At 28.4% G+C, this 17483-nt stretch overlaps 2 protein-coding genes and 2 non-coding genes across 5 annotated transcripts; 3 read left to right on the top strand and 1 right to left on the bottom strand.

The window, feature by feature from the left end:
- Positions 1 to 568: 568 nt before the first annotated feature.
- On the bottom strand, positions 569 to 641 carry TRNAK-CUU (transfer RNA lysine (anticodon CUU)). Its single transcript has one exon. It is a non-coding gene; the product is annotated as a tRNA-Lys (tRNA).
- A 4419-nt stretch (positions 642 to 5060) lies between these two features.
- LOC112703976 (16 kDa phloem protein 1) lies at positions 5061 to 7524 on the top strand. Its single transcript, XM_025755583.3, has 5 exons — positions 5061 to 5319; positions 5832 to 5897; positions 6053 to 6194; positions 7002 to 7137; positions 7245 to 7524. The coding sequence occupies exons 1-5, from the start codon at positions 5253 to 5255 to the stop codon at positions 7299 to 7301; spliced, it is 468 nt and encodes a 155-aa protein (XP_025611368.1). The 5' UTR covers positions 5061 to 5252; the 3' UTR covers positions 7302 to 7524.
- Positions 7525 to 10807: 3283 nt separating this feature from the next.
- On the top strand, positions 10808 to 10879 carry TRNAK-UUU (transfer RNA lysine (anticodon UUU)). Its single transcript has one exon. It is a non-coding gene; the product is annotated as a tRNA-Lys (tRNA).
- A 396-nt stretch (positions 10880 to 11275) lies between these two features.
- Positions 11276 to 15777, top strand: LOC112702510 (uncharacterized). 2 transcript variants are annotated; one of them, XM_072199139.1, is made up of 10 exons: positions 11276 to 11484; positions 11746 to 11862; positions 11975 to 12293; positions 12422 to 12628; positions 12737 to 12851; positions 12938 to 13037; positions 13134 to 13193; positions 13307 to 13390; positions 15176 to 15283; positions 15356 to 15777. In XM_072199139.1, the coding sequence occupies exons 1-10, from the start codon at positions 11416 to 11418 to the stop codon at positions 15662 to 15664; spliced, it is 1488 nt and encodes a 495-aa protein (XP_072055240.1). In that variant the 5' UTR covers positions 11276 to 11415; the 3' UTR covers positions 15665 to 15777. The 2 variants fall into 2 exon arrangements, with proteins under 2 accessions (XP_072055240.1, XP_025609351.1); XM_025753566.3 differs by having other exon boundaries at positions 12422 to 12851.
- The last annotated feature ends 1706 nt before the right edge of the window (positions 15778 to 17483 follow it).

Here is a 17483-nt window from a genome sequence, read left to right as displayed (position 1 = left end):
GTATTCAGTGAAAATCACAATAAGATTATATAAGTGTGGCAAGTGACAATTTGATTCAAATTATTTCAAAATCTTTCTTTTTAGTCTACTTGTAACAAGTTGAAATAATAGTTACTCTTCCATTCAAATTTTCGAAATAAAGAAAGCCATAATAAGTTTCCTAATTTTATCTTCGCTTTTGAACCTTCTTTGTTATTTACTATCGTAATGGAATATGAGTGTAAGATTTTCGGTGGTTTATAAATAGCCTTTACCTCTAATGCTATATTACTATTGCTTTCTTACCCCAACGTTGTTTTCTTTTGCAAATTATTGAATCTACAGTGTTTTTATTAGCTAATTTAAATAAGTTGACTCTAAAATTGTCGAATTTCTAATGCTTTCCAGAAAAGTAGAGTGGAATGCTTCAGGAAAAGTAGGAAGGGTAACACACTAACACTTTGTAATACCAAATGACCTCTTATTACTTATTAGTATAATTTAGTTTTTATAATTTTAATTACCATGCGCCCACCGTGGGGCAGGACCACAAGGTTAAAAGCCTTGCATTAAAAAATGTCAAAACTGACGCCCACCGTGGGGCTCAAACCCACGACCACAAGGTTAAGAGCCTTGCGCTCTACCAACTGAGCTAGACGGGCTATTTGATGCGTGATTTTTCATTTATTAAATTTTTAAGCATCAAATACGTTATTGATGGAAGAATTTGGTTCCATGGAGATGGGCTGCATCCATTGAACACGCCTCTTGAAAGCATCTAAATAGTAAATATAGAGGAGTTCAATCTTAGGCATATTATTTATAAATTTTCAAAAATTAAAGTAATCAGTTTGTCAAATTAGATTGTATTTCTAATGGAGGAAATAATAAAAATGTGTTTGGTTGATTTATTTTTAAAATGTAGTTTCAAACTTTCAATTCAAATAAAAATATGTTTTATTCGCTAATTTAGTTGAATTATTAAAATGATTTTTTTAACACACTAAAATTAATTTTAAAATATTAATAAATGGCAGAAGCTAAGGTGTAAAATTTAAAAAGTAAAATATTATTACTTTGATAAATTTTATTATTTAAACAACTTTATTACTTTCATACAAATAAAAAAATAACATTAAAATTTATTAAAACAAAGGTAAGGTGTAAGGAGAGCAAAGAGTACTCTTACCCTTTTGGGTATAGCAAGTTGTATCTAACTATAAATTATTTTGCTAACAAGTTGGTTAAGTTTCACAGCCTCTTCTCATATGAAACTTTGTTTTATATCCGTCACTCATTTGAACTATGATAACATCAATTTGATCCCACCATTAATCACCCCAAAATAATTCCTCTCATTTTCTTACACGTTCAAAATGATTTAATCAACTATCATGACTTGTTAATTACTCTTAAGTCATAACAAATCAACGGTTAGTTTTATGCTTTTATTTCTGGTTTCATATATGATTGGCCAATTAGTTCTTGATTAGCAGGACTTTTGTTTTTTATTAGTTATAATTCCACAACTAAAATAATTCAAAGACTATCAAATTTCCCACAAAGATTATAAGAAAACAACTTGGAGAGCTACAATATATTTCTCAAATCATGTTAGTTCTTCATATATTGTCTGTTTTATAATTTGTGGTCAAGGAGAAAGATAAGGGGAATCGAATATCTCTTTTAATTTTTCAAAGAACTTGAACATGTTCCTGGGCCAATTTTCTCTACATCATTGCTAACATTTTCTAAATGGAAAATTTAATTGAAAAAAGATATTCTTTTGTACTTCTAAAGGATATAATAAAGCTATTTTCATTTTTATTCCTTTTTGACCTGCTAGAAATTAAAGCAATCTAAAGCATCAAAATCATGACATAATTTTACTGAAATAGATAAACGAGTGTTTTTTGTTTTATGATTGTTTAAAACTTTGAATTATTAAGAGATTATTGCACATATATTGTTTATTTAAATGTAATGAATCACATTTTATATATTGTGGTAGGGGTACTCAACCATTTAATTTTGGTCAAAATTAAATTGATGTTAATATGATTTGTGTTTCGACTTTTTGTCAAACGTAATTTAAAAAAAAATTAATATTGTTTAAATGATGTTAACAGAAATTCTGTCTCCTTAAGGAAATTAACAGAATTGTGTATCTATTGAATGGGTGTGTACTGTGTAGTCTTAAGATATTACTGTTGTAAAGTATTTCGGATATTATGAAATTCTGTGGTTAGAGGATTGACAGATGAATCGTTAAGAGCTTATTTGATTTATCAAGTGCTGTGTTTTAAACAATTTTTTCCTTTATATATATATAGATGTGAATTCTATCAAATCCTTTTTAAAATAACATATAACTTATTTTCTATGATATGTCAATTTTTAATTGGATGATATGTTAATCATAAGATAATTTTATAATTAAATTATTATTTAAAATAGAAGATTATATAATTTTTTAATATATTAATAATCAAATCTCTCTTTTTTTCAAATTATTCTTCCTAAAAAAAAAAGCCTTTTCTATATCTTATTATCTTCATCCTTCCAAGCATCACCACTGTCCTTTATATCTATCTCAATCTCAGTCTCGCCATTTATAATTAATTAATCTCATCAATAAAAAATTAACTCTAATTAAATTATATAACTGTATCACGAAATCAATAGATTACCCTATTTATGAAGTAGATTGTGCTAAAAATGCTACTCATTATTCATTTGTAATTTTTCATAAGGAGATGTTGGAGTGCAAAAACTACTTTAATTTATAAATGAATGTCAGTTTGTGATTAATGTGCCACTGAACATGAATGCTGTTGTTAATTTCAGTAGTTTATTACAAATGAATTACACTAAAATTTTGAAAATGATTTTTTTTAAACTAGACTGCACCTAATTGTCAATACTGTGAAAAAATGGTGGAATATGGTGTGAATTTGATATTATTTTTTATTTTTAAATAAAATAAATAATATGGAAAAAATTATATATATTTCTCAAAATGTAATTATTCATGAAACTACAAAAATAAAAAATTACATAAATATTTATAAGTCAAACTATATAATAAAAAATAAAACCAGACTTTTAGAAGAAAACTAAAAACCTAACAAACACTAATCCAAAATAATTAATTATCAGCTATTTAGTTAAATTTAAAAATGGCCATTTACAAGTGGTGAAAGAAAGAGCTGAAAAATTATAAGGAAGGTACATAAGACTTGACCAGTGTAATAAAGTTTGGATGACAAAAGTTGAACGTAGAAATAATATTTTGGTTGCTTTTAGAGAACGTGAATTAAGAAAAATTGGACGTTAGTTGATGATAACTGTTCAGCGGGTATAGTAACACAGTTAGAGGGACAAAGACTTCTATTGAGTCTTACTTCCTCAAACCTGTTGGTGGAGGTCGTATCTCTAAAAAATTCTAATGCTCAAATATATAACATATTTGGTTATAGATTAAGTCATCTATTTAGAGTATTTATATTAGAAGATGTACAAAATATATGTAGAATCTTACATAGATATGATTTAAGTTATATTTTTTTATTACTGGTATATCCCAAGAAGAGTGCTTTTAGATCAACTATAGCTTTAGATTTGTTCCGGCCGGTTCAACAAAAATTGGAGGTCCATTCGAACTACCACGTTTCTCGCGTAATACAATATTTTTTGCCGAAGTCTGGATAGTTGGTAGAAGTTTTTGGACAAAAAGACCAAAGCAAAAGGATCCATCCGAGGATAAAGAATAAAGGGGAGGGATCTATTCTTTCCACATTTTACCCTAATTAATCGCCTATTCATACGAATACTTACTTTAGTATTGGAGTGTCTTGCAGATGATCCCACCCGCCAATGACTTTTAGATCTCTCCACCTCTCTTCAGTTCTTGCGCTCAGGTTCCAACCCTCACCTTCAACTACCCTTACTCCACGGGACCGACGAACAACTGAACAAGACTCATTATTTTTTAGTCTAACTACCTTGTGTCAAGAGTGCATATACCTTTGGGTTTTTTTTCTATCAACTCTTTTTAAAAAAAAACAACTGTAAACTCTAATCCCGATTTCCTATTTCCTAATCTCAATTCTCAAGCCATTTTATTTATTTGGCTGTGATGAATATTCGACCAAACTTGGTCAATCGAACTCCACTAGAAAGCCTCTTGATAGAAAACGATAGATTTTGACCATTGAAAAGTAAGATTCTCATAAGAAAGCCATCTTAATTAAAAACCAATTGATTTATTTATTTATTTATTTATTTCAGTGGTACTTAAATGACTAAGCTTAAATTAAAGTCGAATCAATTGAAGGTTTCATCCTCCTTTTAGGTATAGAAAAATTTTAAAATTTTGGAACAGTAGTTTTCTCACGCATTGTAATGTTTACAACCCAACTAAATATTAGTTGAATCAATTCTTTTTAATGAAATAGCATTATGCCCTTTTTATTAGAAAAAGAAAGAGTATATTTAAGTATTTATAACCAAAGAAAAATTATCACGTGATTTGAGGCCAATTTTTTAGATATAAAGAAGGATTGCGTGTAATTCTTGGTAATGGTTAATTAGTGTTTTTTTTTTATATGAATTTTAGTTTTTTTATTTTAAATAATAAATCAGACCCTTAGTTTCTAGAAAAATAAATTTTGTAGAGATATTTGAGAGTGAAATTTTCTAAGTTCACAAATTGGAGGATCCTATTTATGTTAAAATATTTTTTTTATTATAAAGTAAATTGGAGGTTCTGATTTGTATATTTAAAATTTTTTTAATATTAAAATACAAATCTAAGAGTTAGATTTGCATGTTTAAAATAAATTTTAAAAAATAAGTCCAATTCTCAAATTTACATGTTAAACAAAAAAATAATTAAAAAAATTAAAAGTCGCAAATCTTAGCCTTAGATTTGTGCTCCAACACCAAAATTAAAAAACCGTGATTTGATAGGTCTAATTTGAATCTTTTGGCAAACTAGGGTTTACCAAGTCATCTAAGTATTTTATTAATACCAATTGACATGGGATGCTTTGGACTAAGCGCGTATATGTATAATTTTCATTCTTTTGATTTGTAAAATTCATTAATTAATATTCAATATATTATATTCTCTTAGCTTGTTGAGACTTGAGACATTTATATAAACCAATTAAACAAGTTACAACTCCATCTTGATATAGACACTTGCTGAATTAGAATCTTCAGAAAGAGAGACACAAATAGATTATTGAAGAATTTGAACTTTGAAGGTCATGGCAATTGGGTTCATGGAGGTGCAGCTTCTCAAAGCAAATGACCTCAAAGTCACTGATTTTTTGGGTATATGATTGATTGCTAGTTCCTTTATTTTCCTACTTTAATTGCTTCTGTGTGTTCTTCATCTCTATTTCTTATATATAGATAATTGAAAAAATAAATTACCATTTGTATCTATGAAAGATACAAACGCTGACAAATGTATCCATATAAGAATAAAACAACAATTGTATCCATAGAACATAACTTCCGTGTGCCAAGAATACCCTAACGGGTACCAATTATGTAACCAACGTCCGGGTACTCTTAGCACAGAGAAGTCATCTTCCGTGGTTATAATTGTCAGCATCTGTATCTTTTATGGGTACAAATAGTAATTTATTCTAATTGGAATATGATCAATTGTTTTACTTAATGTAGTGTTCCTAATTTCTTTTTTGTGCTAATTCTTTCCCTTTTAATATTCAAATGGATGGTATTATTTAATAAACATTCTATGTTCAAGTTGTGCAATTCTAACTATGTTAATAAAATTCTAACAAGTTTTTTTTTAATTTATTTTTTGTGTTTAATAGGCAAAATAGATCCATATGTTGTGATACAATACAAAGGGCAAGAGCAAAGGAGCACAGTTGCTAATGGTCAGTTAGATGGCATATTCAAGTTCATTTTAACTTCATGCCTAAAAATCTTATAAACAATTACTATTTCAAATGGTGAAAGTGTATTCTAATTTTGTGATATAAATGTTTTATAATTCTATGTGCAATTTCTAATAATGGTTTGTTTGGAACAGGGCAAGGAAGAAATCCAACGTGGAATGAGAAATTTATGTTCAGAGCAGAGTACCCAACTGGATCTGGAGATCAATACAAGCTCATTCTCAAAATCATGGACAAGGACACTTTTTCTAAGGATGATTCTCTTGGCCAAGCCATGTAATATTTCTATCACTTAATTGGAAAACTTTCATTTCTATCGCTTTATTTCTTATGTATCAATTTTTACATTGTTATTCAGTTATATTTTTGTAGTTAATTAGCGGTAATTTTGTCAAATACTTCTTATTCGATACAACAACAAAATAGCATCATGATAAGGCTCACAAATAACTATTTTCGGGTTTGACTAAGTTGTTTTAGGAGTTAATTATATTAATTTCTTGCTTTGGGAGGGCGTTTTTATCTTAATGTGGTTTATTGTGGTCTATATATACCTATATTTAAAATAGATTTAATTACTCTGTTGGTCCCTATAGTTTCGTAAAATTTTCAATTAGGTCTTTATACTTTTTTTTTCTTTTTAATTGGATTCCTGCACTAATTTTTTTTAATTAGGTCTCTCTTGACAGTAATTGACTTAATTTTATAGGGACTCAACTAAAATAAAAATTGGTATAGAGACCCAAATAAAAAAAAATAAATGTAAGGACCCAATTAAAAATAAATTAGTGCAAAAACTTAATTAAAAGAAAAAAAAGGTATAAAGACCTCATTAAAACTTTCACAAAATTATAGGGATCGATAGAATAATTAAACCAATATTATGTTTGTTTTGACAATTTCTACTAACCTGACTTTTTTAAGTGTAGTTTGTGAATCTTTAACTATTAAGAAAAGAAAAAAATTATTATGACGTGATATTCTAAACTTTTTATGTTTGTGTAAAAAAATTTTACATTAGGAAACCCTACTTATGCTATAGTATTCATTATTTAAAAGAAAAATTTGTTACTCTATATGCAGAATCTATGTTAAAGATTTATTGGCCCAAGGGATAGAGAATGGAGGTGCTAAGCTACAAGCTCTCAAGTATAGAGTAATTGATGAAAACAACTCATATTGTGGTGAAGTTGATGTTGCCATAACTTTTACCCCAAAGGTAAATTAAACCTCAAATTCACTTGAAATAATCAAATTATGGTAATGGAATTGATGGTATTTTCCTATTAGCTTGATTTTTTTTTTTTTGGGTGATCTTTGGCATAGGTGGAAGAGAAATTTATTGGTGAAGATATTGGAGGATGGAAAGAAAGTTGCTACTAGCAAGTAGCAAGGCTAGTATATTCATATTAGTATATAATATACTACCTAACTTAGATGTGCTTAATTCTAGAATGGTTATTTATGTAATAATATAAGATCGTTCACTTTCTAATACCATGTTTTCATTCTTTTTGACAAGCACGGGCATGATAGATAGATAGATTAAACTGTTTGTGTATGTATCATTCCTCTAATTAATTTATTCTTGTCATTTGTCATTTTATTTTTTTGGTATTATTTTCAACTACCTATTCAAGACTCCCTCAATTAGGGACAACCCTTAATGTATTATTATTATTATTAAAACAATTGTCAAAGTTTTTTAAAAGCCAAGGTTGCGAGAACCGGACCGGTCAATGAACCGGTGAGGTTACTGGTTCAATGGTTCGACCGGGGTTCAACCGGGGTTCAACCGGTTTAATTAAATATTAAATAAAATTATTAAAAAATTTAAAAATAATTTTAAATATATTAATTTAATAAAAAACCGTTAAAAACCGGCCGGTTCGATCGGTTTACCGGTTAATCGGCCGGTTCGACCGGTTTTTTACCGGTTTTTTGCTAGCCGGTTTTTGAATTTACCTGGACCGGTTAACTGACCGGTTCCCGGTTTTTCCGGTTGAACCGGCCGGTCCGGTCCGGTTTTCAGAACCATGTTAAAAGCACATATTTTAAGAAAAAAATAAATATTTGCATAAAAAAATGAACAAATGAGTTTTAATAAAGTTTGTATGGATAAACAAATATTTCCTCAAATAAATGAAATTATGTAATTTTTTTTGTCCAATTATCGTTAGTAGAAATAAAAAATATTATGGTGCATTTAATTTGTGTTTTTATTTTTATTATTTTTTATTTTTTGTTTTTACCTCTTATTTTTTTTTAACAAAATACTGAAAAAAACACATTAAAATGAAAGGAAAATTATAATGTACAGATATTAGATTGTACAGATATAAAGAGATTTTATTGTAGTCGTTGGGATAGAGACACGTATAAGGGAAGATGGAGGCGGCTGGCTAGATAGTGTCCGACACTGTTGGAAACTAGAGATGATTGGCTTGTGCGAAAAACGAGCGGCTTTGTGTCTTTGGGTTGGATATTTTCTGTAACAAGAGGTAAAAACATTGGGGACAGTGTAGATCCGAAACTCAACTCTCCTGGTAATAATAATTTTCTTTAAATATTTTGAACAACAAAAGAATTGTTTAGCATAGGTGTTGTACCATCTTTTTAGGTAAAATAATTTGACTTATATATATGTTTTGTAGATTTCTTTAGTATCGTTTTGATTATAAATTTTTAGGTGAATTATAAATTTTGAGGTAAATTACATAAGTGTCTTGCTAATATGAGTATTTAGTATTTTAAAATTGATAACGATTCAGTATAATAAAGGGAAAAAATAACTTTTTTATCAATATTATGTTAATTCAGTGAGAGAATTATATAATTGACTAAAATAAATTTTTTATTTTGATCTAAAATACGCATCTAGAGAATAAAATTTCAATAAAAATTTATCGAAGTTTTATTTATCTTTGGTCAAGCAAAATGATCAGCTTTAAAATCCCTAATTTGGGAGTTAATTGAAGAAAGTAAAATGACAAGTTTGGAAAGCACACAGCTCGAAGAGTTAACTCAGAAGAGATCAATACAGCAATTTAGAAAGAGGTAAAAAATGTTAGAGTTAACGGAAAAAATTTAGGTCCTTATATTTCTTTTTTCTTTCAATTGAGTCCTTTTATTACTTTTAATTTTGTAATTAAGTCCTTAATAATGTAAAAAATGTTAGAGTTAACAGAATATTCGCAAATTTAAGGTATCCAAAATTAAGAATCTAATTAGATCATTGACTACATATTTTTTGAGAGAAATATTTTGTTAATCTTAACGTTTTTAATATGAAAAGTTTCTAATTACAAAATTAAAAACAGTGAAGGGACACAATTGAAAAGAAAAAAAAGTATGGAGACCTATTGTAAATTTGGTGAAATTATAGGGACCAACAGAATAATTAAACTTTTTTATTTTAAAACTCAGAGTGGCTGGAAATGGATACAATGGCACCATATAGATAAATTGATTTTTATTTTATATGATTATTTGATATAAGTAAAGTTTGTCATTGTTTTTGCCTTTATAATTTAAAACACTTATTTTTCGTGTTAGTATCACTAGGTCTACTTATATTTTTTAATTAGCAATGATTCTAATCAGTGACGGATCCAGAAAATTTTGATAGTGGGAGCAAAATATATATAACATAATAATAATTTGTGTTTAGCTAATATATGTCCTAAAGACATATGACAAACTTAGTATTAGTGGAAGATTTTAAATTTTTTTTATTTAATAACTGCAAAATAAATACATTAAAAACTTAAATTTTTTGTATTTTTAACAAAAATATTCTCAATTTGTAATCTTAATATGTATCTTTAGGACACAAGATAAATAAACTCTAATAATTTTTATAATAAAAATATTATATTGCATAAAAATTAGCTATAAAATTGTTTATTAATAATTATGTATTTGTGTATAAATATATTTATTGTTTAATTCATTTTCAAAATGTATTTTGTATTTCAATATATATTCTATACGGGTAGTTACTTTTTGTGTATATATAGCATAATTATGATTATAATTATATTTTGTTATTATAAAATATGATTAGCCTTCAAAATATATAATTTACAAATTAAAACACTAAAATAATGATTTAAATAATAATATATAATTTATAATTCTATTTTTTAGGTTACATATTTTTTAAAAAATTGAGTAATCTTTTTCTTTTTAAGTAATACAATCGAAATGTCTATATATATATATATATATATATATATATATATATATATATATATATATATATATTTCAAATGACTTTTAAAAAAAAATTAGTTATTTACTATTTTTTATAAATATTTTTATATAAAAATTTAATTTTAAAAGTTTCATAAAATTTGAATACCAACAACTAATATAACTTAAATAAGATTTAAACCTAATTTAAAAATATTAGAGCATTATAAATTAAAGAAGTGTAAACTTTTTTTTATAAATATTTTTTACTAAATTTTTTATTTTTGGTATTTTGAAATATTGTAAATCCATTAAAATGAAAAGAGGGGTATTTTTTTTTTGGATATTTAAAAAGAAGATTAAATACATGTTGTTGTAAAAGGTTAATTTTAGGGTGGATATGTACGCTTAGAGGCACATTATAAAAAAATGCCCCCATTTTCGTAAAATTAAAAAAATCTACGATAAACCTATCCAAACAATGGCCACATCTCCATGCTATATTAATGGAGACCAATAACACTGATCGACTAGCCAAACTAAAAGGACTAGTGGCTCCTAGCATGACATGCTTCTCCAAAGATAGATATTATATCTTTACGGGATAACGACATATGGTAATAGTTGTTTTCCTTTTTCAAATTAATTATCAGAACTTAATTATACTAAGTATTGTTTTAAATTTACAAACATAAGCTGTCTTAGCTCAGTGGTAGAGCGCGTGGCTTTTAACCACGTGGTCGTGGGTTCGATCCCCACAGACGGCGATCAATATAATTAATATTTTATTTATTCAAAACTGGCTCTTACATTAATGGATTTCATGTTCATATCACCACCATTTCATTCATGGCTTTCATGTCACTACCTCCAACTTTGAATCCAAACCAAAATTGCAAAAAAGTGTTCATGGGATTGCCATGCAACGCAAAATCTTAAACCCCAATATGCTTGTTATTATTCCCAACTGTCCCAATCCACCGAACAATCTTATTACATTTACAATATTCTTTTTTATTTTCTTTCTCTCTTTTTTATTTATTTATTTATTTTTTCAACCACTTTGAAGCAAGTATATCCTCTCCAATTTTATACCTAACAACCAATACTTTAATGGCAACAACTAAAGAAATTATATAAATCACTTAGCACCCATTTCATTTATATATAAATCACTTAGCACCCATTTCATTTATATAAAAGCTTCTTGATAGTGACCAACATTACACCAAAGAATACCCACCTAAAGTAAAAGTCAAAGCCATCTGCGTTGACTTTTTTCCCCCTTTATTGATGTTAGCAAATGAAATTCGAAGACTATCTAATGGAGAAAAGCCAAGAGCCCCAGAAAAGAAAAGAGCTTGAGAAAGAGGTTAGCAAGTTCTTCAATATGTACCATCTCTTTATTTATTATTAATAAAAGGATTTCGCTAACCAAAGTGATTAAGAATTCTAGCAAGGGAAAATTTGTTAATTAACTAGTATCCTTAGTAAAACCTTTTAATAAAATGCATGAAAAAGAAAGGAACAAATAAAAAACAAAGATAGCTAATTAAGGCTAATGTTTGAAATTCATTTGAACATTTTTTTTTCTTTGATCAATTAATTGATAATTACATTCATACCCTTCTAGGTTGTGATATTGCAAGCTCAGTTGAAGGGAGAACAAGCAATGAATAGGGTCTTACGTTGTGCTCTTCAAGGACCTGTTTTTTCTCTTCCACTCATTCCCTCTGTTTTTCCACCGCAGGTAATTAAAAAAATCAATATATATTAATTAATGTATACTAATTAATAGAAATATTGTTTTAATTGATTTTTTTAAAGATTTATTTTGGAGAGAAAACAAATATTATATGCAGGTTCATGAGCTTCTTGAAGAATTGGCAATGGTTGAGGAGGAGATAGTTTTGCTTGAAAGAAAAGTTAAGGAACTAAAACTAAGATTGTACCAAGAGAGAGAATTGGAAACAATGCAACATAGAAGGAAGCTTAATAATAAAATATATAAGAAGCAGTGTCAAGAGTCATCAGAATATGGACCAATGATTACTGAGCATAGATGCAGTTCACATAATTATGAAGTCTTCACCAAAGGGAGAAAATCAAGAGATACAAGAGCCTCTCTAAGTTCATCATGGGATATACATAGCCTACTTTCCATGCCAAGAAGGTCAAATGGTAAAAAAATATATATATATATCTTTACTATTGATGTAAGACTTTATAGCCCAAAATTTGTTATACTATCTTTACTTTTTTTGATCAATCTGACCATATTGTTTGGGATATGGTGGTGCTGTAAATAGAATATGAAGCAGCAAGAAGGAGCACTCAAAAGATTCCAAGACAGTACCCTATACAAATAGAAACATCCATTGAGAAACCAAATGAATTGTCAGAAGAACTTGTGAAATGTCTCATAGGAATTTTTCTTGAGTTGAACCGGGCATCATCATTGGACAGAAACAGAATAGAAGAATCTGAAACTGTGCCAAGACTCATTACTCTTTCATGTATGAAATCCACAGGGTTCATTTCAAAGACCTCATTCAGCTGCAAGACACCTTCATTCCATTCAAATGGCAATGCTTCTTATTATGATCCTTATGGAACTTCTTCAGATTTAGATTGCACTGCAAGGGATGTTGGACCTTACAAGCACTTGATTCAAATCACTACCACTTCATTGGATATTGAACGTTTCTCTCACTGCTTACCAGCATTCAAAAAATTGAGGTTAGTTTTGAGTTTTCAAGGGCTATTTTGGTACTTCACTTTCTCTGTTTTTTCTTTTTCCTTCTAATCTATCCTTCCTCTTTCAGGACCTTGATGCATAAGTTATGTGATGTGGATTTAAGTTTCTTGACCTACAAGCAGAAATTGGCATTCTGGATAAACATATACAATGCCTGCATAATGAATGTACTGTAAGGCATTTCAAGCCTGTATTGAACTTAAACTTTTCTTAACATCTTTGTGGTAAATCTTAGAATCTTTCTGTTTATGATATAATTTCAGGCATTTTTGGATCATGGCCTTCCTTCTACAAATGATAAACTGTTGTCTCTTATGAATAAGGTACACATCAAATAGTAATAATAATAAATGGTAATTGAGAATTTTCTTTTCCTTTTTTTTTTGGCAAGTTATCAAGCAAATGTTAATTATCTAGCTACATGTTGTTGATTCAGGCAGCAATGAATGTAAGTGGGATAGTACTCAATGCTCTGGCTATCGAACACTTTATTCTTCGACATCCGTATGAATCAAAACAGGTAAGTTTATAAACCCTAGATTCTAAATCCTAGAATCAATTTTTCTGGTCACTAAGTACTTTACTAATGGAATATGCAAATAATAATGAAAGGAGAAACAGAGAAAGTGTGTAATAGATTTTAAATTAAGAGTAAAGTATTGTTTTTGTTTCTAACCTTTAGGTAAGTCCCAAAGTTGTTCCTAACGTTTCAATCGTACTATTTAAGTCTTTAACGTTTCAAAATTGACTCAATGTTGTCCTGCCGTTAGGGATCCGTTAACAGAATTGAAATAAATTTTAATTTAATTTTATCTTTCAATAATATTAATTTTTTACAGTACATATAATATTCAATTATTTTTTAATTACATCTAAGTAAATTACACTTAATCACATTACTTTTATTTTAAAATAAATTTATTTTTTTATAATTTTAAAGAATTTTGATACAATAGAGAGAAAATGTATAATTATTATTGTATATATATTATTTTTTTTTCTTTTATACAAGTTTATATACTAATTATTCTACAAACATTTCATGATAACTAAAAATCTTTAAGAGTAAAATTATAAAAAAATAATTTATTTAAAATAAAAATAATATGATTAAGTGTAATTTACTTAGATGTGATTAAAAAATAATTGAATACTATGTATAGTAAAATATTGATATTATTAAAGGATAAAATTAAAATTTATTTCTATGTATCATTTTTATCCCCGACGTTTTCGTCCTATTTAAGTCCATAACATTTTAAAATCGTCTCAATTTTGTCTTGCCGTCAATTCTGTTAACGGATCCCTAACAGCATAACAACATTGAGTCAGCTTTGAAACGTTAGGGACTTAAATAGGATGATTGAAATGTTAGGAACAACTTTAGAACTTATCCCAAACATTTAGAACAAAAACAATACTTTGCTCTTAAATTAACAAGCCAACCCTCCCCCACCTCATTTTAAAGAATGTCATTTTCATAAAATAAGATAATACAAGAAAATTAAACATTATTATATAGAAAAGGGTAATACTAGATAATTAATAATTTTTTTGAATAATATGAACAACCAACAATCAAATCAAAACACACTATATCTCTAAATTACTCACCTAAATTTTAATATTAAAATAATTATCCGCACACTTAGTGAAATGAACATGCGATATATTCATTATTCACATTATTTAGTATTTTCATTGTCTACCTATACTTTTTCGAAAAGAAAAAATAACGTTACTTCAACAACACATTAGCAACCAATACTTTATTTTTAAACTATTAGAATGTAAAGCTGCCTTTACTCATGAGAATAGAATAAAATAAGATATTAATAATAAGACACAAAAAGATAAAGACATAAAAATTAGTATTTTTGTATTTTATCAGATGGTAAATTATAACAAATTATAAAAATTTAATTTTTTTTTATTTTTTTATTTAAAAATTTTGAAACGAAAAATATAATAATAAAAAATATAATTATAAAAAATTAACAAAAATAATAAAAAAATAGAAAATAAATTGTATCTCTTATTAATGTCTTAGTATCTTTTCTTTTAAAATTGATACAAAATATACTAATTCAAGTATTTATAGACATAATATTTCTATCCATATCTTATCTACCAAATACGATTTTATATCACTTTCTCATTGTCCCGTATATATAAACAAATAAAACCTTAAAAATTTTGTTTGTCAGCAGCTGAATTTTTCAGATACGGAATTGGTAGTTAATCCTACTTATAAACTATTAGGATTTAAGATATTGGTCTCTATAGTTAACGGAAAGATTAGCAGGGTTCCGTGGACGAGAAGGAAGTGTTATTGCGACATGCTTATGGTCTGGGGTATCCAGAGCCCAACATAACTTTTGCTCTTTGTCGCGGCACTTGGTCGTCACCGGCGGTAAGATTATCGTTGTCCCCGTCGATTATTTGAATAAGATTGAATGAAAGAAAAATGTGATGTTTGTTGCAGCTAAGGGTGTACACAGCAGAGGAAGTGGTGAACGAACTGGGGAGGGCAAAAGTGGAATACTTGGAAGCTGCAGTGGGAATAACAAGCAAGAGGAAGATAATAGTGCCAAAGCTATTGCAGTGGCATATGGAAGATTTTGCGGATGACATGGAGTCACTAATAGAATGGATATACAGCCAATTGCCACGTTCAGGATCATTGAAGAGAGCCATGATGGAGTGTCTAATAAGAGAAACAAAGTACCCCATTTCTAAAATGGTAGAAGTCCAATCATATGAATCTCAATTCCGATATCTCCTACCCATTTAATGTAATGTATCATATCGCTTAACTACAACCAACTAACCTTATATGCAAATCAAAAACTCGTTTGCTCGACTTAATTTGAGTTATATGGAGAACCATGTGTATACATGATAAAACATCGTGTGTTAATTTTTTTGTGTTATTTCTAAGGGGAAAAAATGTTCTAAAAATTTTAGAAATTATTTTTGTTATGAAAAAGAAGTTGGTGTTTTGGAAGAATATTGGAGGATGGAGGAATTTATCCGACAGTGGAGCTGCCGGTCATCACGCAGGGGCGTGGTGACTCTGCTACGGTGCAACACGTTCTCACCACGCAGGGGCGAGGTGATGCGGCCAGCATGCAGGCTCTGGCACCACACAAGGGCGTGGTGGAGCTGGCATCGTGGAGTCCCGATGCATCACGGGAGGCTTGCTGGAGCTGCTGGCATGCAGGGGACAAATCTCACTCCGGTAAACAGCGGATTGCCTTCTTGCTCTATATAAACAGCAAGCCTTCAACTACAATGAGAAAGAAAGTGATTGTGAGAGGTAGGGGAAGAGGGTTTGCTCCTCGGAAGGCTTGCTACTGCTTCACCGTGAAGGAGAAAGGGTGAAAAATAGGAAAAAAAAATATTATTTTGTAGTGTTTATTTTAAAAAATGGTTCGTAATTATAAAGCTCAGGAGGAACATATTATAAATTATTTGGATCATTCAATCTATGTAAGTTAGTAAATTATATTTTTATTGTGTATTTTAATTTCTGTTATTTTTTTGTTATTTAATATGTTTAAATATAATTTTTTGTTAATTTTAAATTAATTTTCTATTATAAAAATATTAAAATAGAATATATATTATACTATACTATTCTATACGACATACTAAATTTTTTTAAAAAAATATATTTCTCTACGATAAAAATATAAAATAATACTATAGTAAAATAAATAACATACATTCTGCAAATAAATATGTATGTTAAACATAGTCAAAAGTTTAATACATAATTGTTAAAATAATAAATAAATAAATATTAAAAAAAAAAAAATATATATATATATATATACGTTGTTATTAATAATATTAGAGAAATATATGTTGATACACGAAAAAAAAATGATTTTAACTATGGTGCACTTCTAACAAATAAAATATTAAAATAAATAAATATATAAATAATATTATTAATTGAAGTGATCACATTTATTAAATCTATTTATTAATATTTGTTTATTAATAAATGAATATTTATAAGTAATATAACAAATATAATTTTGTTGATGTAGCCTAACAAAAATTTGTTGGTGTGTAAACTGGATTTGCAACGGAGTTGGAATTCGAGGGTCGAAAACTACTTACGTGCCACTGGATTCTACCACGTATCTAGGATTGGGATGATAAGAGGATCTCACCCGTTGTTAGCTGCTCTAGTTGAAAGGTGGAGGCCGGAGACTCACGCATAAAAGGTGGCATATTCATCGGTTGATTGATCGAGGGGTGAACCACTACATTATCAGCTGCTGTCTCAACTCCCACATCACCATCCTCGTCTTCGTCGCCGGCTTCATAAGTGACTTTGAAGTCATCTTCGCTGTCACTATTCATTCCCTCGTACACTGCAGCTCTATCATCCTCTACCTCTAAGTCATTTTGAATCCCTTCTGCCTCTACAGTTTCAAACTCAACATACAGCTCAATCTGTGGCTGTCGCATCTGAGTCTGCCGATGAATTTGAAATATATTATACATAGTCACTTCGTCAGTGATTGGCATGGTATCAAACTGTATTAGACTACCAAAAACTACAACCGGATTCTGGTACAGAATTTTGCTCACTCTCA

Source organism: Arachis hypogaea, chromosome 7 (genome assembly GCF_003086295.3).
Source record: "Arachis hypogaea cultivar Tifrunner chromosome 7, arahy.Tifrunner.gnm2.J5K5, whole genome shotgun sequence".
In the NCBI taxonomy this organism is placed as follows: Eukaryota; Viridiplantae; Streptophyta; class Magnoliopsida; order Fabales; family Fabaceae; genus Arachis; species Arachis hypogaea.
This window is presented reverse-complemented; position numbering and strand designations above follow the sequence as displayed.